The 22,444-nt window shown below is 38.0% G+C and overlaps 1 protein-coding gene across 1 annotated transcript in view; it reads left to right on the plus strand.

Annotated features, from left to right (window-relative positions):
• Positions 1–22,444, plus strand: part of KCNMA1 (potassium calcium-activated channel subfamily M alpha 1) — an 887,197-nt gene that overhangs the window by 231,582 nt on the left and 633,171 nt on the right. The window contains 1 exon segment of the mRNA XM_031949466.1: positions 13,886–14,047. Coding sequence (XP_031805326.1) covers positions 13,886–14,047 — 162 coding nt within the window.

Below are 22,444 nucleotides of genomic sequence, written 5' to 3' on the forward strand. Positions count from 1 at the left end.
CTATCTATATCTGTCTATCTGTCTGTCTATATCTATCTCTCTATCCATCCATCATCTATCTATCTATCTATCTATTTATCTATCTATCTATCTAATCTACCTATATACTGATCTACTTATCTTAGCTATCTGTCATCTACCTATCAAATCTACCTACCTATCTATCTACTGATCTATCTTATCTATCTGTCTCACCTATCTATCATCTAACCTACCTGTATGTCTATTTATCTGTCTGTCTGTCTCACTGTCTCTATATCTGTAACTATCTATCTATATCTGTCTGTCATCTGTCTAATCTATCTGTATACCTATTTATCTGTCTGTCTGTCTTACTGTCTCTCTATATTTGTCACTATCTACCTATATTGTCTGTCTGTTGTCTGTCTGTCTATCTGTCTATCTATCTATCTATCTATCTACCTACCTACCTGTCTGTCTATTTGGATGGGAGCAGCTAGGTAGTACAATGGATAGAGCTCTAGTATTGGGATCAGGAGAAATTCACTTTAAATTTGGCCTCAGACACTTACTAGTCATATGACTCTGAGCAAGTCACTTAGCCTTGTTTGCCTTAGTTTGCTCATCTGTAAAATGTACTGGAGAAGGAAATTGTAAATCACTCTGGTATCCTTGCCAAAACAAAAACAAAAACAAAATCCCAAATGGGTCACAAGGATTCAGATGTGACTAAATCGACATCACAACAATGACAGCACATTTTGATGATTGCATTTCAGTAGAATTTCTCTCCTTTGTAATCTCATTCATTTTATTTTATACATTTAGAAACATTAATCTGAGAAGGGATCTGTGGGTTTCACCAAAGGGATCTGTAACAAAACAAAACAAAAGATTAAGAATTCTCAGAGTTTTGTAGAACACTGAGATGTTAAGAGAAGTACCTAGGATCACTTAGCAATTTTGCATAAGAGGGGAGCTTAAACTTTGGCTCCAAAACTGGTTTTCTAATCTAAATTGCTTGCTGGTCAATTGTAGGTTCTCAGTGAATGGTTGTTAACTGATGGCATTACCATTATCTCACAGATTTCATCAAATATCACTGATATGTATGAGGTGATATTTATCTCTTTGCCTTAAAATCTCAAGGCTTCTCTGGAGAGGGACTATCCTGGATGCTTCATATTCCAAAGTATTCTTGTACATTGCTGTTTAGAAATCTAGGTGAGTAGCTAGGTAGTGCCATAGTGCATGGAGCCCTCATCTTTATGAGTTCAAATTTCATCACAGGCTCATATCGGCTGTATGATTGTGGGTATGTCACTTAACTCTGTTTGCCTCAGTTTCCTCATCTGTAAAATGTCCTGGAGAAGGAAATGGCAAACCACCCCAGTACCTTTGTCAAGAGAACTCCCAATGAGGTCATGAAGAGTTAGATATGACTGAAAACGACCAAGCAACAAACAAATTCAGAAATCTTCAATGTCACATCTTCCCCTGGTAGAGTCATTCTGACTGACAGGGATAGAGACTGGACCTGTGATATGAATCTCTTCCAAAGCAGGTCACCACTTGCAATACCACTTAGATGGTGGCAGAGGGTACCGACAGATTAAATGAAGACTTGACCAGAGTCACACTGATGGTATGTCTAACAGTCAAAACTTGAACTCAGGTCAGTTTGGAGACCGGTCTTATAATAGAATGGGGATTTGGATCTGGATAGCCTGTCATTATTATTGAACAATATGAACAATGGTTAAGCCTGACACTCATTTTTGAGCCCTTTTCTGGGTTCAGGAGAATATGCTCTATAATTCAGATTTCCTAGCATCTGTACCTCTTTAAGTGATTTTTTTTACAGATGAAGAAACTGAGGCATGGATGGGGGATGGGATTAGAAGGGCCTTGAGCCTCTATCATTGGCTTCTGGGGGAGTGAGGATAATATTTTTTTTCCTGAGGCAATTGGGGTTAAGTGATTTGCCCAGGGTCACACAGCTATGAACTATTAAGTGTCTGAGGCCAGATTTGAACTCAGCTCCTCCTGACTTAAGGGCTGGTGCTCTACTCACTGTACTACCTAGCTGCCCCCAAGGATAATAATTGTTAACAATAATAGCTAACATTTATATAGCACTTACTAAAGCAGTGTGCTAAGTTCTTTTTTAAAAGTATATCATTTGAGCCTCACAACAATCCTGGGAAGTAGGCTCATTTTACAGATAAGGAAACTGAGGTAAGTTGTAGCCAAATGCCTTTTCGAGAGTCACACAGCCAGTAAATGTCTGAGCCTGGATTTGAACTCAGATTTTCCTAACAAAGGTTCCATACTCTATCTCCTGTACCATCTAGTTGCTCTTGATCTTGGGAGATAGTCAGAAGTCTTTTTTTTTTAAGCCCAGACTTTTAGTCTGGAAAACTATCAGTGTGGGGAACTCCATCCTCTGATGTAGATGGACAACTTGTTGCTCCCAAACTTGGGATAAGTAAAGGTTAATGACTTGCCTACAATCACTTGGATAGTTAGTATGTATCAACCACAGGACTTGAATGTGGATCACCCTGACCTCAAGGCTCAATTTGTGGCTTTATTAAATGATCTTAATGAAAATAGAACTAACATGATGCTTGTACAAGTCTCATTTATCAATCCTCTCAAACCCTGGCTCCACAAGTAGCGTTCTCTTCTAAACTGCCTCTGAGGATGTAGTTGAGGTCTCTGACCTCAAGGCAGATATGGCATTATTGAGAATCCCTCAGTAAATTTTCCAGCTTGTTCATCACCAGACCCCTCTGCACAGGCAGGGCAGATTTTGTGTCCATTTGGCAGATAGCAAAACTGAAGTCAGCAAAACTCAAAATCGCACAAATAATCAATAGCAGACTATGCTCCAATCAGACCCTTCTCCCTACTCTGACCACACTCCACACCTTTGAGAGTCAGGGGGCAGTGTAGGTGTGTGGTGGGAGGAGAGATGGGAGGGAGAGATAAAAATACTTTTAAAAAAGTTACTAAAGAAAGAAAAGGCAGGAGAATGGCAAAATGGAAAGAGTGGAAAGGAAGCTAGGACAGATGAGTTGCCCACCTGAATCTGGGCTCAAAGACTCTGGGTTCAAATCCTGATTCTACCACTTAATTCTTTTGTGATCTGGGAGAAATCATTTAGCTTTTATCTGGGATTCACTTTCCTCATATGAAAAGGAAAAAGGTTGGATTCTATGAATGCCCTTTTGAGTTTTATGTTTGTAATTCTATGAAAGGATCTGTCAGCCCTTTCTTTGGAACCATCAGAGAGAGGGGAAGGTAGAGAGAGAAAAGGAAAGGAAGGAAGAAAGAGGGAGGGAAGGAGAGGGAGAGGGAGAGGGAAGAGGAAGATGGAGAGGGAGAGAGATATAAATATACACAGAGAGAAAGAAAGAGAGACAGAGGAAGAGGGAAAGGGAGAGGGAAAGACAGAGGGGGGAGACAGACACAGATGGGGAGGGGAGACAGAGAGACAGATAAAGAGACAGAAGAGACAGAGAAACAGAGAGAGAGAGACAGAGGCAGAGACAGAAGAGAGACAGAGAAAGAGAAAGAGACAGAGAGACAGAGAGAAAGAGAGGGAGAGAGAGAGACGGACAGACATAGGGACAGAGACACACAAATACAGACACACACACAGAGAACATATTTTTTTCCTCCCTTTTCCCCCATGTTTCTTTCCCAGCACATTTATGATTAACTTATTATGAACTGAAACCCTACTGAGTCCTTAGTCCAGCTTGGATGGAAGGGGAGGGAGAAAGACTAGTAGGAGAGAAAACTTCTCTCTTTCTCTGCTTTTCCTAATCTTGTCAAATTTGCAACTGTCACGCTTTCCCCAGCAGCTTGCAAATATTTTCCCCGGAAGTCTGTGGAGTCTAAATCACATCCCTCAAAGCTTCTTCCACAGGTATAGCCCTCCCTCCCCTCAACCCACATTCCCACTAGAAAAAAAAAAAAACTTCCCTCCCCTTCCTTTCCCTACTAATAATCCTGTTAACCTCATACAGCTTGGGGTAAGAGATTTGATATCCAGGGACGTGAAGATTAATTGGGCAATGAGGAAGTCTGGAGGCCTCGGGTTGGGGGAACCTTGGCAAAGGCAACTTTGGAATTTCCCCGCTCCTGGCACGTTCCCCCTTATGCCAGTCAGCTCCCTCCTTGACTGGGGAACGAGCCCTTCTCTCTAATGCAGCTGCTCTGCAGAAGTGTGTGACTTCAATGACCTTGGCACACAGCTCAGCCTGGCAGGTGTTGGGTAAATGTGTATGTGTGGGCCCTGTCAGGCAGGGAGTTGAAGAGCAGGTATGCTGGGCCTGGAGGACCCCTCAGCCAGAGATCCGGTCATCCCTGTTCAAGGGGCATGGAACCCTTGGATTCTGTGTTCTGACATGGACGGTCAACATGGGAACTGGGAACACTGGGAACACACAGGAGTTAGGAGTTGGAAATTCCTGATTTCTCTAAAACTTCCAAGTCCCCCCACCTCCTCCCACTCTAAGATCCTTCTCTTAGACTATTGCTAAAAGTAGTTGGAGATTCTTGGAACCGATAGTCTTGCCTACACCATCTCCTGGTTCTGTGACTCAGGCAAGTCACTAACATTGCCAGTGTCTGGAGTATCTCTAAGATAGGTTTTAAAGCTCCTTAGTAGGAGTTTCTCACCAAGAGGAGCATAAATCAGTTAGGCCATCGGTGCTTTAAAAATGATGTGGTGATGATGATCAAGGATGAACACGTCAGGAGCCTTCCAAATTTTCATTCATTAATCTGCATATATTAAATGTCGATACTGTTCTGCATTCTGAGAACAGAAAGACAAAACAAATGGTGTCTGACCTCAAGGCAGATATAGGGATGTAGCATTTATACAGATATTTCAATAAGCAATGCTAAAAAAGTAAATATAATTTAATAATTTACAGAAATCTAGTGGGGACTGAGGGGGAGAATAGGAAAGGTCTTATTTCAGAGGGAGGATCATAGCTTAACCTGGAAGCAATCTGGGGATTTCACGTGGCCAGCATGAGCAGGGAGGGCGTCTCTGGGTGCAGGAGATGTGTAGGGTACAGAGTAAGTCATGCAGGTTAGAGCCCAGGAGGAATGATGGATTGGAGTCAAACCATGGAAGTCTTTTAATGTCCAATCCGGGAGTTTTATGGCAGCTACAGGGCACAGCACTACACGTGGAGGCAGGAAAACCTGAGTTCAATCAAATTCATCCTCAGACACCACCTGCTGTATGCATCTGGGCAAATCACTTACAGTCTGTCTCACTTTCCTCAACTGCAAAGTGGGGATATAACAGCACCTACCTTGCAATACTGTCGTGAGAATCAAAGGAGATTTTTGTAAAAACAAAAACAAAAGAACTGCTTAGCATGGCCTGACACATAGTAAGCACTATATAAATTACTAGGTGATTCCTAAGGTCCTTTCCAACTTTATATCTATGGCTGTGATCCAATTGCTGTGCTCTTTTATAAAAAATGGCTGTGCAGGAGAGTGGGTAGAGCTCTGAAATGGGCATCAAGAAGCCATTGGTTTGAGTCTGCTGTGTGGCATCTGTAAACCTCAGTTTCCCCATCTATGAAAGGAAGAAGATAATAACACCTACCTCAGAATTTTGTTGAACTAAATAACATTCCTACTGTGCTAATATAGTCACAATTGCTATCTCAATAAATCTTCCTGGTAAGTGAGGCAGCTAGGGGGCACATAGTGCTCAGAGAGTGCTGGGCTTGGAGTCAGGAACCTGAGTTCCAATCCAGTCTCAGACACTGTTAACTGTGCCTCTGGTGAGTTACTTAACCTGTTTGCTTCAGTTTCAATGAGAATAATAATAATTTCTTGCCTTGCTTTGCCTCCCCTTGCTTGGTTTCTCCCTTGCTTTGCCTTCCACTACTTTTCCTTCCCTTCCCTTGCTTTGCCTTCCCTTACTTTACTTCCCCTTTCATTGCCTTTCCTTGCTTTGCTTTCCCTTGCTTTATCTTCTCTTCCCTTACTTTACCTTGCCTTCCCTTGCTTTGCCTCTCCTTTTTTTTTTTTTTTTTTGCCTTACCTTTCTCTCTCTTGCCTTGCCTTCTCTTGGTTTGCTTCTTCTTGCCTTGCCTTGATTTCCCTTGTTTTGCTTCCCTTTCTTTTCTTTCCCTTGCTTTGCCTCCCCTTACCTTGCTTTTCTTTCTCTTGCCTTGTGTTGCCTTCCCTTGCTTTCCCTTGCCTTTCCTCCCTTGCTTTTCCTCTCCTTTTTTGCCCCTCCTTGCCTTCTCTTGCTTTGCCTTCCCTTACTTTGCTTTGCTTCACTTTCCCTTGCCTCGCCTTGCCTTGCCTTCCCTTGTTTTGCCTCCCCTTGCCTTGCCTCTCCTTGCCTTGCTTTGCTTTCTCTTGCTTTGCCTTGCCTTCCCTATTTTCCTCCCTTGGTTTTCCTCCCCTTTCTTTTCTTTCCTTGCTTTGTCTTCCTTGTTTTGCCTCCCTTGCTTTTCCTCCCCTTTCTTTTCTTTCCCTTGCTTTTCTTTCTCTTGCCTTGTCTTGCCTTCCTTTGCTTTCCCTTGCCTTGCCTCCCTTGATTTTCCTCTCCTTTTTTGCCTCTCCTTGTCTTCTCTTGCTTTGCCTTCCCTTACTTTGCTTTGCTTCCCTTCCTCTTGCCTTGCTTTGCCTTCCCTTGTTTTGTTTCCCTTGCTTTTCCTCCTTTTTTTCCTTTCCCTTGCTTTGCCTCCCTTGCCTTGACTTTCCTTGCCTTGCTTTGCTTTCCCTTCCATCATAATTATCTGTCTCCTTGCTTTAAAAGCTCAAGTTCCTTTTGTCTATTGCCCATTCTACACACTTCCTTTGTTCCTACCATTGGGCACTGCCATGTTTGTATCTGCAATTCTAAGCATCTTTTCAAGCTTCCCCTGGTATTTTTGCCTATGGAGATAAGGTCTGGTTGTGATTTTACTGGTATAGGAAACGCCCTCTACTGATGCAAGATGGCATCTGCTCTGCAGCTTAGAGAGCTGACCTGAGCACTGAGGACATTGAGTGACTTTCTCAGGATCCCACAGAGTATATGCAAAACAGGCAGTCCTTGACAGCAGCTCTCTTCCTAGATTGGTTCTATCAAGGAGACTCTGTAAACTTCACCTCTTTTTTTTTTTTTTAATATTATTACCTTTCTTTTCTTATTACTGTAACTGTACCCAATTTTATTGATTTCAGAATGATTGGGTGATTTTTGGCTCTGAAGAGAGAAATTCTCTTTCTCATTTGAAATTAGAGTGGTTTATATTTCTTATAACTTAATGTAGGGTTGAGCAGAAAGAACACTGGACTGGATATCACAACACCCAATTTCATTCTTGACTCTGCCATCAGTTACCTGAATAATCTTGGACCAGTGATTTCCTATTTCAGGGTCTCAGTTTCCTCATTTATAAAATTTGGCAATTAGACATAATGATATGTATTGATTAAATGTATCACTTATGGAGATATAATATCTTAATTTAAAGGGCCATCTCCTGTCGTCCTGGTCTATATCTGGCCACTGGACTTATGTAGCGCAGAAGCCTTAACTTAAGGCTTAGTTTCTTGGTGTCAGATTAATAATTGTTATCCATGAACTTTTCCATAGCTAGATATATAGATAAATTAATTTCAATAAATTATCTCTGTAATCCTATATATTTTGTTTTATATTCTTCAAAATATTATTCTCAGAAGATGTCCATGGACTTCACTAGATCCTGTCAAGTTGTCCAGGTCACATACAAAGGTTAAGAACCCTATTAAAGAGCTTAAAAGTTTCTAAAGCATTTCACGCAGAGTTTCACAATTCTTCAAGATGTTGTTGTTTTGTCCTTCATTCTCAAAGAGGACCATGATATCAGGGAGATGATACCATGACATGCAAGTGAATTGGATTTGAGGGAGGGAGGGCTGTGCAAGGTAACCTGCCTCACTTTCCCCTCCAGAACCATTGGTGTCCAGTGGCCAGATATAGACCAGGATGACAGGAGATGGTCCTCTCATTAAGATATTATATCTCCATAACTGATATGTTTAATTGATTTGCTTTGAGTCACATAGACCAGAGAGCAGGACTTATATTTAAGCCTTCCTGACCCCGAGTCTAGCCCACTCTCTGACATTGGCCCTCTAGCAAGACAACTTCTAAAGTCACTTACAGCTGAGATACTTTATGATTTTGTAAAAGGGCAACAGCAGGGTAAGAATTAGGTAGAAAGGAGTTTCCTGGGACTGGGATCTGTCTCTGCTTTGCTGTGTGATCTCAGGTAGATCAGAGCCTCTCTGGATCTCCCTGGCCTTTATCAATTATTAAAGGATGACAGCACTTGTTTTCACTCAAGAGTCAAGTGTAAATCAAAATAATATAAATGCATATTATAGAGTTTGAAGCCCCTGGGAACAGAGCTGCTATCTAGATCTGAGAAGAGGATTTGCACCTCACTGACAGCCTGGAACAAGAACCATTTGGGCTTTGTCTGGAGCCCCCCAGCATTTCCTGAAACTCTGGTTCCTCTGCTTAGTAATTAGGCTTACAATGATTCCATGTAACTAAATAATAACAAATGCATTATCTCCTTTTAGTCTGTGTTTTTCCTTGCCTATCATAAAGTAATTAAAATAATGAATGCCTTGTAAAACAATAGGTAAAGGGCTGGAAAGATAGTATTATCTGCCATATACCTCTGTTGCTTGTGAATTATTCACTAATTAAAAATCTATTTGGTTTGTGAGGAATTCCAGTGTCCTTCTCCTACTTCCCCAGCTGCCCCCCCAGGCTACCCCACCTCCAGTACTTAGCACATTTCCAGGGAGCCAGTGTTTATTGAATTAAATTGAATTACATGGATGGAAAAAGAGGAAGGAGGGAGTCGACTGCTAACTCGGATGTCATGAGCAGTGACTGCCCAGGAGGAGAAAACTTTATGATCTTACTTAGAATCACAACATGTCCCTGATAGAAGGGCCTAGGAAGTGTTTCAGGGGAGGATTTAACTTCTGAGCCTGACTATACACAGCTGCTATGTAACCTTGGAAAGTCACTAAAAGCCTGTGTGTGTGTATGTGTGTATATGTATGTGTGTGCGTGTATGTATGTGTATGTGTGTGTGAGAGACAGACAGACAGAGAGACAGATAGAGACAGAGAAAGTCAGAGACAGAAAAAGACAAATAAGAGACAGAAAGAAACACACACACAGAGAAACACAGTGAGAGAGACATACACAGAGACAAAAATAGGAACAGAGAAAGAGAGATAGACAGAATGAGAGAGACAGAAAGAAGCAGAGACAGAGAGAAAGAGAATGAGACAGAGAAATAGAAAGAAACAGAGAGAGATAGAGATACAGAGATAGGGAGAAACAGAGAGACAGAGATCTTTCTAGAGGCTGTAAGGTTCACAAAACACTTTTTTCACATCAGCCTTAGGAGGTTGATTGTGAAATTGTTATTTTCCCCATTTAACAGATGATGGGCATTTAACTGAGGATCTCGAGATTAAATGAAGTCAGTGCCTAAGGAAAAATTCAAACTCAGGACTCCTAATTCTTAAATATTCTGCACTGTTGTGAAATAGAGTCTAGTGAAAATAGAGAAATGAACCAACCTTCCTTTTTCATGGAATAGGTTGAAGAAAGGTATTTTGGAAGAAAAAGCATTATGAATGAACAGTCATGTTTATTTACAGGCTTGAGACATTATTCTTAAATCATATAACAATAGAAGCTCTTGGACATTATTAGACATTATTTCTCAACAAATGGGAACTTTTGATTTCATCATTATGGATTTTCTCCAAGGCAGATCTAGACTCCTCCATGACTTGACAGAATGTCTTAAACAGTTGCTTGACAAAAAAGATTCTTTACCCTATGATGTGTCTGGTGATGCACTGCCCCAAGTAGAGCTGGTTTGGACCTTGGAATATAGCCATATTGCCACCATGCCTATATTTGAAGCCTCTTTAGTTTGGTACTTTGAAGCCAGCCCTGCAACTTCATAGTCTTTGGGAACTTATGGTCACCTTCAAACCCTGAGGAGGTACCAGAATAGGACATCGATACTGACCAAGTATTTTCCTATATGGTGGAGATACAAATCTTATAAAAATTGACTAACATGATCTCTATCTAAGTTGCCATGGGAAAAAATGAAGATCTTCCATTCCATAACCTCTCACAAAATTTTCTATCTCTTTTCTAGTGAATTCGAGAATAGAAAATTTTAGGTCATAGATCTACATCTAGAAAGGACTTCAGTGGCTATTTTTATACGACTTCCCTAATTATAGATGAGGAAACTGAAACCTGGGTAGATTAAGTGACTTTTTCAAAGTCAAAGAGGCAGGATTAGGGATCATGGAGCCTGATTGTACCAATTCATGAGATCAGGTTGTTAAATTTTCAGCATGAGTAGTTACTCGAAGAAATCAGCAAGTACTCCAAATCAGAACTTGGTTTACAATTTTGTTGATTGCTTAGATTTAAGAAAATGATGGGGGAAATTTAATAATGCAGATTAAAATTACAATTATGTCCTTTTCTGTATTTATTTTTCAGATAACCTTGATTTCATAGCCCTTTCTCCATTTTTTTCCTAAATGAGAGATTTCCTTCAAGTTTCCAAGGAAACTCGTGCTGTTGGAATAGGGATTAATAACGATATTTGGAGGAATTAGTTTGCTGAATGAAAATATATATATATGCATTTAAGTAACAGGTTAATGCAGATGGTTTCAGAAAAATCTGGGAAGATTTACATGAACAGATACAAAATGAAGTGAACAGAACCAGGAGAACACTGTATACCATAACAGTAATATAAAGATTATCAACAGTAAAAGAATTGGGTATTCTTTTCAAAACAATGATTCAAGACAATTCTATAATTCTTGTAATAAACTCTAAGTAGAGATTGAAGCGCACTTTTTAAGCTTAATTTTTTCTTTTTTGTGCATTCTCTTTTGTAATGTGATTAATATGGAAATACAATTTACATGATTTTACTTGTACAATTTATATCATATTGCTGTTCTGCTCAATGGAGAAAGAAATGGGAAGAAGAGAAAGAATTTAAAACAAAATTTTAATAAATGTTAGTTTTTAAACATGTAATTGGGAAATATATAGTGAAAGAAATAAAAATATAAAAATGTAAAAGTTCAGTGACAGCAGGGAAAAGCTCCAATGTCTTCTAAAAATGAAGTGATTCTGTGTGGGAGTTTGAGGGAAGGATATTCATAGGGTTCCAGAGAAGGAGTGCTTACAATGTAGGTAAAAGACTTCTCAGCTATGACTACATGTGTGGGCTTTGGCATTTCAGGAAATATTAAGTATTTGTAATTTTTTGGGGGAAATAGTATTTGTATAATCAATTTTATGTGAGTGTAATGATTTACATTTCTGTTGAGAGAGAGAGAGAGAGATTGAACTGATTTTATGATGAATTTGTTAAATTCAGAACTGAAATAAGACCTTTGAGGTCTTCTAGTCCAATCCCCTCATTTTACGGAGGAGAAAACCAAGACCCATAGACAGTTCCAATAACCTTATTTAAAATCACATAGCTATTATTTGGACCTGGGTCTTGAATTTCAGGTCCAGAATTTTTCTGCTTTATCATTATCATTCTATATCGCACCATCTTTAATGGCTAAATATTTCAGAATAATAGGATACAGTGTTGGGACTCAAGAGAATTCCATAACAATAACGTCTAACCTACCTGACCTGATTTCATTTAAATATGATAATACTCAGGCTAGTGTATTTCTTTAGTCTTTCCTTTTCTTGTGAATATTGATCTGGCCTATCATGATTAAAAAAGTTACCTCTCCCTTGAGAGCAATCTCTTTTCTCTGTAAGTTATCTAACTCTTTAGGCTACTTCCTATATTCTGTGAGTTACTTCAATTGAGAAATTCCATAAAGTCTGTACAACTATTAAATGGAAAGAGACATTGTATTAGGAGGTAACATAGCTGGGTCCTTTTATCCTTCTAACAACAACAAAAAGCATTTTTATTTCACTTTTAATGAGATAAAATATCTCATTTTATCCTCACAATATAGTGGGCAAGCAAGGCAATGCAGAAAAAATTAACCCTGAGGTATCAGTGAGTCCCTAAGGTTCTTTCTAGTTCTAATATGCTAAGACATTATTAATGCCTGTTACTATAGCCATGCCTTGATAGTAGTATATACAAAACCATTATCCTCAGCCCTGGGATTGAGTATACCTAGTAAATATGGTCTGAGCTTCTTGATATTAGCCAATATAGAGTAATCACCTGCTCACAATAGCAGTGTTTACAGGTTGTGCTCAGTTTTCTGACCTCTATTGTTGAGTTTTTCTATCTTTTCTCTCCCATCTTCATACAATGGAGTGATTAGGAATATTACTATTGTAAAAGCAATATAACCATGTAAAATATTAAAATCAATGCACGCACACGCGTGTGTGTGTGTGTGTGTGTGTGTGTGGCAATGTAGTTGGGAGAGAAAGCCACAAACCTATCTTTGTGTACCATCACCCATTGAGAGAGCTTTCTAGGAGTATATTCATAATAAGCTAGTCTATTTTTATGGCAGCGACTCTAGTATCTATGATCTCATTTAATCTTCACCTCAGCCCTGGGAAAAAGGAAAGGCAAATATCTGAAAGAATCACAAAGAAGGTGCTAGTAGTAGAGGAGATAAACAAGGGGGAGACGAACTATGATAGGCAATTGCCAGAGGTCAGTGCAGGGAGCACATCAGAAATTCAGGACCATGGAGAGCAGGATTCAGTGGGGAAAACCTGGCAATAAGAATACCATGAAGGTGATCCTACTAAAGGTGCAGGCTTTTGTCTTAATTCAGTTTCTTGTGTGTTGCTTGTTAGAACAAGGATTATTTTTAGGTCAGAGTAATTTAGAGACTGAAGGTACTGTTTACATCCCTGATAGAATATGGGGTAGGGACTTTCATTTTTGTTTCTGTATCCTGAACATCTAGCAGGATACCTAACTTGATACACAGTAGGCATCTATTAAATTGTGGGTTGAATGATTGATCTGGTTACAGAGTTGAAGCAGAGGCTCCTGATGATTCAGGAACAGAGTCCAAAGACTAAAGTAAATTAAAATTTCCTAAGACAGACCCACTTAGATAGCTTTGGCTTATATGTTTCAGATCTAGTAGGGACCTCAAGGACCCCTTAATTACAGTGACCTCATTTTGTTGATGAGAAAATTGAAATTAAGAGAAGTTAAAGTTAATTCAAGGACATACAGATAGTAAGTAAGTAGGAGAAGAAAATAAAAATACTTTATTGCTTTCCTGGTACAGTCTATCCTTAAGCAAACTCACAAGGTTCTAATACAGGTTCTCTATTTAGAAATTCTCAAATAGTTTTTACCTCTTGCTCTGCTATGCTTTAATATTCCCCTTTTCTGCTCTGGAGATTGGACATGTAGTCAACTGAAACTCCATGTGCAATAATAATCCACAACTTTCCTTCCCTATGTATGGAATAGGATATTGTTGCTGACCTTAGAAAGGGCGTGACATTTGGGATGCTCTTTCCACTTTGGGTCTTGTAGAGTGCCCAATATTTTATAGATGGATGCTTTAAGACCACTGAGGTCTGTATCTGTAGGACTGCCAATGAGGATGAAGATGTATATTTCTTGGCAATACACAGGTAGGTTGACTTATCAAGAAGTCCTGATGATGAAGGGTCAGGGAATCCTGTCAAACTAACATGTCAAACCAACCGAGTAGTTTCCAATAGTTCCTTTCAGTCATGCCCAAGGTAGGGTCTGCTGAATCTGATCCCACCCATCAGGGACTGGCTTTTCTCTTTTTTTCTACTTGACTCAATGTCTCAATCTCCTTTTTTCTCTGTTGTCAGGAGGCCCAGAAGATTAACAATGGCGCTACTCAGGCAGATGGCACCCTCAAACCAGTGGATGAAAAAGAGGAGGCGGTGGCAGCAGAAGTTGGCTGGATGACCTCTGTGAAAGACTGGGCGGGAGTGATGATATCTGCCCAGACACTAACTGGCAGAGTCTTGGTAAGGTCCCTAACTCTCTTCATTTGTTTTCTTTTGCAATGATGATCTATTGCTTTTGTTGTTTAATGGATGATCTTTTTTCTGTGGTAAATTGTATCCTGAGTATTAGACACAGCCTTCCTTGTGTTTTTTTTTATTGGTGGTAGTGAGATGCTAGCAAAGGAGAGGAACACTTTGTATTTTCATAAAGGAGATGTGGTGCGATTCTTGTTTCTCTGAAGTAACTCCCTTTCCTATGCCTCAACAACAAGGTTCTGGGTATTTTTTAAGGGAGTTCATAGAAAATAGCCTTCAGAATGATGGCTAGGGAGTTCTCTTTTGTAGTGGTCACAGCTGATGCCTCATATCCCTTCTTCTTTTGTTGTCTTGCCAAATAAAAAGTGAAAGAGAACAGTTCCCAAAAATTAAAAGTAAAGAAAATCAGCACATGCCTGAAGTTTTTCAAGGTTTAAAAAAACGTATCTTGCAGAATGATAAAGACAGGATTTGCTGGAGATGACAGCTCTCTCTCTTTGTATCTCTGTCTCTCTGACTCTGTCTTTTTGTTTCTTTGCATTCTCAATAGGGAAGCCCTTGTTTTGACTTCAGAAAGTCATTCATATTCTCCTGCTATTTAAAGAGGACTCAATTGCCTTGGGCTAGCCTCCTGACTTCATTTACCTTTTTTGTAATCATTTTTTTTTAATGCACGTGAGTTGGATTCAGTCAGAGGATGAATCCAGATGTGTATTCAAAGTGATTAAGAAATAACTTAGGAACACATTGAGATCAATCAGATTTTAGAGAATGTTCATTGATCTGAGGTTATGTTATTTCCTCAGTGCACTTGCTGCAGGAAAGAATTTTGGATTTGGAATGAGCAGATCTGAGTTAAGAGTCTTTCTCTGCCACTAAATATCTATCTGATATTATATAACTCCTATGCCTCCTATCTGAATGACAGTTTCTGAATCTGTAAAATGAGAAAATCAGATGTCTAAAGTCTTTCCAACTCTGATTCTCATTCATTTATTTTAAAGAAGTTCAGAGAAAGGAGGGATGACTATGGACTGGAAAGGCCAGAGAAGGTGAGGAAATTTGAAACCAGTTCATATGAGGATCATTGGAAGGAACTGGGGATGCTTAGCCTGGGGAAGGGAAGAATTAACAAGGATATAATCCCTGCCTTCAACCATTTGAAGGATTGTTTAAAAGTAACAGAGAGGCAGATTTGGTTCTAACAAAACAGGACTTCTAAAAGTTAGAGTTGACACAAAAGTACAATGGCCTTCTTCATGTTGCATTGAATACTAAGTTCACTAACCCTGGAGTTGTTCAAACAATGAATCATTTACCACTTGCCAGAGATGTTAAAGAGATAATTTTTTGTTTGTTTTGTCTAAGAGTTGGCTAGTTAATATTTGAGGTGTCTTAAATTCTTTTCACTTTACTCATTGATGTTTATATCTTAGATCCCATAATTTCAGAGTCCCAAGGTCCTAAGCTTTAAAAATTTTCCGTCAGTTAAAAACACCCCTTTACCTTTCCACCTTTTATGCTCCCATTCACATAGAACCTCTTTTTTCTGTTATTGTTATTGATGGTCCCTTGACTCCTTCCTGTGTTTTCAGGATATATCCCCCTTTCTAACTTTGCATTCCTTCATATCCATACTTGACCCCATGATCAAGTATAATTCATTAGCAACACCTATTAGAATATATATTCTAATTCCCTAATATATATTGTAATTCACTAGTAATGCATATTAAAATCCCTTGCCCCCTAGGCCTTAAGATATTTCCATATGCTAACCCTCAATATTGGGTAGCCCCAACCAATCAGTTTATTTAATATTTCTCCCAGGACACTGAGCATTATCATAGAAACTTAAATTGAATTTATTTCATTTACTATTAATTTCTGATAATATCTCATTCAGTAATCCATTTCTTCTTAGTAATAATGCTATTAATAATTATAATTAGCATTTATACAATGCTCTAAAGTTTGTAAAGTGTTGTGTGTGTGTATGTGTGTGTGTGTGTGTGTGTGTGTGTGTGTGTGAATTTGATCCTCATAACAACCCTGTAAGGTGAATGCTGTTATCCCATTTTACAAATGAGGAAATTGAGGCTGACAGGTTAAAAGACTTGCTTAGATTTATACAGCTAATAAAAGTCTAAGGTAGTATTTAAATTTCAAGTCTTCCCAACTCCAAGTTTCATATTGTATCCCAGTGGTTCTCAAAGTCTGGTCCAGAGCATCCTTGGAATCTCTGAAATCCTTTCAGAGAGTCTACAAATTCATAATTGGTTTTTATTTTTAATGTGATCAATATCTATAACTATAACCCACATAAACAAAAACTCTTTGGACAGATCCTCAATCATTTTTAATAGGATAAAGATATTGAGAACTAAAGTTTGAGGACCACTGTGCCACCTAGCTGCCTGGCTGATTCTTATCTCATTCTCAATAGTCACTGTCTCAAACCCTTTTCTCTCCTGGTGCCTGACTTTACTTCTAACCTAGATGCTTACTACAGATGATCTTGTATTCTTCTTTGCTGAAAAGGCTGAGGCTTTGGGATAGAAATTTCCTTGATTTTCCCCCCTCTTCCCCAATACTTGCTGGCATATTTATCCATTTTCTACTTTCCCCTTTCTATCTCATGTATCATTTTTTAGTGTTCTCTACTTCCTGACCTTGCTGTATTCCCCAAGGGTGCTGTCTTGTCCCTTTTTACTTCTTTCTTTATTCTATCTTTAGGAAAATCATTCACATTCATAGCTTTAGCTCCTATTGCTATGTAATCTGCTCCCAAATCTATATTTTAAAAATAAATGTTTATTGACATATTTTATTTTTACATTGTCTGCATTTCCAGATGCATGCCTCCCCCAATTCCAGAGAGCTATTCTTTAAAATATTTTTTAAAGGAAAGAAAACAATTCAATAAAACTAGCCTACACATCTACTGAAAATATCTGATATTATTTGCAGCATTATGTACTTCTATTCTCTCATGTGAACAGAAAAGGTAGGGAAGTGCTTTCTCATTACTCTTCCACTGGGCCAAACTTGGTCTTTCTCATTTTATAACAAATTATGTTTTTTGTTCTAGCCTCTCTTTTGAACTTTAGATTCTTATCTCCAAATGCCTTTAGGACATATTCTCTGAGTGTTCCACCAATACCTCAAATTCAGCAAATCCAAACCCAAAAATCATTTCTCTGAAAACAGTTCCTTCTTCACTATTTCTTTTTTGTGGCAACAAATCAATCAATTTTTGAAAAGGCATTTATTATGTTCCTATTATGTGTACTTTGCAAGGGACTAGGGATATGAAAAAAAATGATTCAGTCCTTGATTCCACCAGAAGAGACATGTACAATAAAGTATATATGAAATACAGACAGATGGGACTAGACATGTGATTTTTATAAGAAATTCCCAGACGAGGAACTTCCTTTTCCAAAGCAGGTTTACACTTTGCAACTAATAGTCTTAGAGTTGTCTAAAGCACTCAAGTCAAATAATTTACTCGTGATCACACAGCTGGTATATATCAGAGGTGAAAGTAATTTTATTTTATCTTAATTTTTAAAGCTCTTTATTTTCAAAACATATGCATAGATAGATAGTTTTCAACATTCACCCTTGCAAAACCTTGTGTTCTAATTTTTTTCACTCTTATTTCCCCCTGACCATTTCCCTAGATGACAAGTAATCCAATATATGTTTTATATGTGCAATTCTTTTATACATATTTCCACAAATATCATGCTACACAAGAAAAATCACATCAAAAAGGAAAAAATGAGAAAGAAAACAAAAAGCAAGCAAACAACAACAAAAAAGTAAAAACATTATGTTGTGATCCATGCTCAGTCCCCAGGGTCTTCTCTCTGACTGCAGATGGCTCTCCCTCACAAGACCATTGGAACGGGTCTGAATCAGCTCACTGTTGAAAAGAGCCATGTCCGTCAGAATTTATTATTGTATAATCTTATTGTTGCAGTGTACAATGTTCTCTTAGTTCTATTGATTTCACTTAGCATCAATTCATGTAAATCTCTCCAGGCCTTGGTGAAAGTAATTTAAAAAATCTTTTCAAATGTATTTTGTTAAATATTGTTCAATGAAATGTAAACATTTTAACATTCATTTAAAAGCAAATTGAGTTTCAAATTCTTTCCCTTTCTTTCCTCTGCCACTCCTTGGGAAGACAAGCAATATGATATTGATTATACAGGTGAAGTCACATAAAACATATTTCCATATCACCCAGGTTGTAAAAGAACATGTACATACACACACACACACACACAGAAATACACATACACACACCTAGAAAATTTTTTTAAAAAGTTTTAAAAGTAAGCTTTAACCTGTATTCAGAATGCATCAATTCTCTCTTTGGAGGTAGATAACATATTTCATAGTGTGTCCTTGAACATTGCCTTGAATTATTGTATTGATCAGAATAGTTGTCATTTACAGTTGATCATCATTAAAATACTGATATAACTGTGTACAATAATCTCCTGGTTCTGCTCACTTCACTTCATATAAGTTCATATAAATCTTCCTAGGTTTTTCTGAAACCATCTTACTTGTCATTTCTTACAGCACAATAATATTCCATCATATAGCACAACTTATTCAGTTATTCCCTAATTGATAGATATACCCTCAGTTTCTAATTCTTTGCCACCACAAAAAGAGCTGTTACAAGGTTTTTTTTTTTTTTTTTTTTTTTTTTTTTGGTGCAAATAGATAATTTTCTCTTTTTGAAAAATCTCTTTGGAGTAGACATAGTAGCAGTATTTCTGAGTCAGAGTATGTAGTTATAGTCCCAAATTGTTCTCCAAAAAGATTGTACTAGTTTACAACTCCACCAATAGTGCATTAGTGTTCCAGTTTTTTTGTTTTCTATCCAGCATTTGTCATTTTCTTTTCTTTTTTTTTTTTTTTTTGGTCATGTTAGTCAATTTGATATGTGTGAAGTGGCATCTTAGAGTTATTTTAATTTTTATTTCTTAAATCAATAGTGAGTTGAAGCATTTTTATTTGAATATTAATAGCTTTGGTTCTTCTGAAAATTGACTATTCATCACCTTTGACCATTATCAATTAGTGAATGCATATATATATATATATATATATATATTAACTTAACATTGGCTCAGTTCCATTTTTACTTGAGAAATGAGGGTTTTATCAGGGAAGCTTGCGCTAAAATCCTACCCCCTCAGTTTTCAGCTCCCATTATAATCTTTGCTACATTTGTTTTGTTTGTGCAAACCATTTTTAATTTCATGTACTCAAAATTCTGAATTTTACTTTTGGGATTTTATCTATTTCGTTTGGTTATAAATCATTTCTTTGTCCAAAGTTCTGACAAGCACACTTTCCTCCTTGCTTCCCTAATTTATTTATATTGCCTTTTATATTTAAATCATGTATCCATTTCAACCTTATCTCGCTATATGGTATGAAGTATTGGTCTGTATCTCGTTTTGCGAAACTGCTTTCCAATGGTGAAAGTAATGTTTGAGGAAAGAGAATTATTAATAGCTGGGACATCTGAAATGGATTCATGTAGAAGTGTGGCATTTGAGCTGAGTTTTGAAGGAAGGAAACAAGTAATTCTAAGAGTAAGAAGTGAGGGGGAAAATATGTTCTAGGCGGGGGGGGGAAGGTCATTGTAAAGGGATGAAGACAGAATATGGAGTGTCCAACAAGAAGGTCAAGCTGAACCACTGAGTTAAGGAAGGGTAATTATGTATAAGAACAATGGAAAAGTAAGATGGGTCTCGTTGTGAGGGTCTACCATGTTTATAACTTTGGAAACATTCAACTGTTCCTTCTCAGATCCAATCAGTTACTAGTTATTGTTGATTTTCCTTTTTCTTTCTTTGTATAGCTACTTTTCAATTATAGCCTCTCAATACAATTTGCCTGCACTATTTCAAGTACCTCCTAACTGAAGGCCATCTTTATTCTCTTCTTTCTCCAATCCATCTTTGGCTCCATAACCAGAATTATCTTTCTGAAATATTAAACCTCATTTTAAAATGAGGAGACTTATCTAAAGCCACATAGTAGACTAATGACAGGGCTTGAATTCAATTTTGTTTCTTTTTTTTAAATCTCTTAGTTCAGTGCTCTCTCCCTTCCACATTCCATCCCTCACCTGGACCAACAGTTTTTACAACCTGCTTCCTCACAAGCCACTGGGATATTGCTGTGGTATTTTGACATTACTTTGCTTTAAACTAATTAGGTCCTGTGGCTTCTTGGCTTGGTTCTTAATATTTGCTTGCCTGGCCATTGCCTGCCCACATGTCCAAGTTCACTGCTACCTAATCTGCCAGCTGGTCTTTTTGGAAAAAAAAAAAAAAACATTCTATGTAAGGCCAGGTTGAATCTTTTGTGCTTGAGTATTTCGAAAAACCATAGCATTTCCCAGCTACATGGAACCTTAGAGATCATAGAATTATAGCTTCCAAGAAGGAGAAACCTTAGAGTTTATCTAGTTCAATCCCCTCATAGCTATAATTTAGGAAACTGAAGTCTAGAGATAATGTATAATTTGATCAGTGACATAATTAGCTTGAGTCATAGCCAAGATTAGAACTCACATCTCCTGACTCTCAGATTAGCTGGTCTGCTTCTGTTAAACAACATTATCTCCTTCATATGTGAGGTGACTTTGTATCTAATATAGTGCTCATCTAACATCATAGATGAGTTAAAAGGGACTTAAAAGCTTATGTAGTTCAATTTCCTCATTTTCCTGATCAGGAACTTGAGATCCAAGGAAAATAAGCCTCTAGATCCCTTTTCAGAATCATGATTTTTAAATAACTATGGGAAATGATTTATTTTAGTTGGAGGTTAGTTTGGTTAATTTCAGTAAAAAATTAAGATTCAAATTTTCCCTTTGTAAATCCACAAATTCCCTGAAATATAAACATAGGTCAATAGTACTCTACAGGTTAAGTATCCCTGCCTTATGGGAATTGAAAAATGGATTTCCAGGGAGGTCTTGAAGGGGACAGAAGGCATTTCTTTCAGACGTGTCGTCTTTCTCTCTCATGCACAGAGTTGTATTTACCTGGAGTTGCCCAAATGTTTATCCTTGTAACAACAGGAGGACAGAGGCAAGAATAATTGGTAGTTGGGTCAGACTTTCCTCTTTCAATTTTTAATGTGTTTTCCTTCACATGTGGCTCCTAGACTCAGTTTTAACTTCTGGCCTCTTTCTGACTCTGATGTGTGGCTGCAGAATTGCTGCCCACAGCTGGGAAAACTGGCTGCAGGCTTTTGGGGAACAAAGCTCCCCTGGAAAGAGATTCTTAGAGACAGTTCTTGAATAGGTTAACTTCAAGCCCCACCTCTGATAGTTTGTGAACCTGCATAACATTTTGTTGCTTGGGATTTCTAGAAATTAAAAAGTATGCACACAAGGGAGATCAAATGTGAAAGTTATTTATATTAATAAGCAATATAAGAGGGTTTATGTAAATCTATTATGTCCATGCTTACCTTTAACATCTGAGGAACCCGGATTTCTTGGTTATGAGTAGCCTCTTCTTAATATAGATTGAAATCTTTAATATTTCTGAATTCAGCTGAGCTGCTTCACATTGGATTGTTGCACCTATCCTGGAAGTTCTTGCAGCTTGACAGATCTTGCCAGAAAACCTGTATTCTAATGAAGTAGCTTTTCAAAATGTGGAATCATCTCTAGGAGGCCCCAAGATCCCAAAGCAGGATTTTTAAATGGCAACCATGATAATCATTCACACTGATATAGTAGTTTATAAAACCTTTCACTATAACATTCTGATGCACAGATAATCTTAGCATTGTTATCCCTATTTCACCGATGAAGAAACTATTGGGGAAATACAGCACCTCCCTTTTGGTCACATTTTGATAAATCTCATAGGTGGGAGCGGAGCCCAAGTGTGGGGGCTCTAAAGCTCATGGGAATTCCATGACATTAACGAGTTTCTCCTTTCAAACTGACCTACCATTACTAATAGCTGTAATTCTATCATCAAAGTAATAATACCGCTTAAGAATGGTCAGTGCTATTAAGTTTCCTATATCTCTAAAAAGTTTAGCTGTTGCATAAAGTCAACTGAAGTCTGAAGGCTGGAAATTATGCATATCTAGTGTCCGGATCATATCAGGAACCCCCTGTCAGAGAACCATTTCATATAATAAATAGCATTTTTGAGATGTAAAAGTCAGCACAACTGATCAATACCTTGGAAAAATCTGAACACCTGTGTCATATGTAAAACCTGCAGACCTCCCACTTTCCCAAACAGGTGGTTGGGGTGACTTCTCCTATTTCTTCATTTGAGTCCTTCTTGATCTTCATAATTTTGCTTTTTG

This window comes from Sarcophilus harrisii, chromosome 2 (assembly GCF_902635505.1).
Source record: "Sarcophilus harrisii chromosome 2, mSarHar1.11, whole genome shotgun sequence".
In the NCBI taxonomy this organism is placed as follows: domain Eukaryota; kingdom Metazoa; phylum Chordata; class Mammalia; order Dasyuromorphia; family Dasyuridae; genus Sarcophilus; species Sarcophilus harrisii.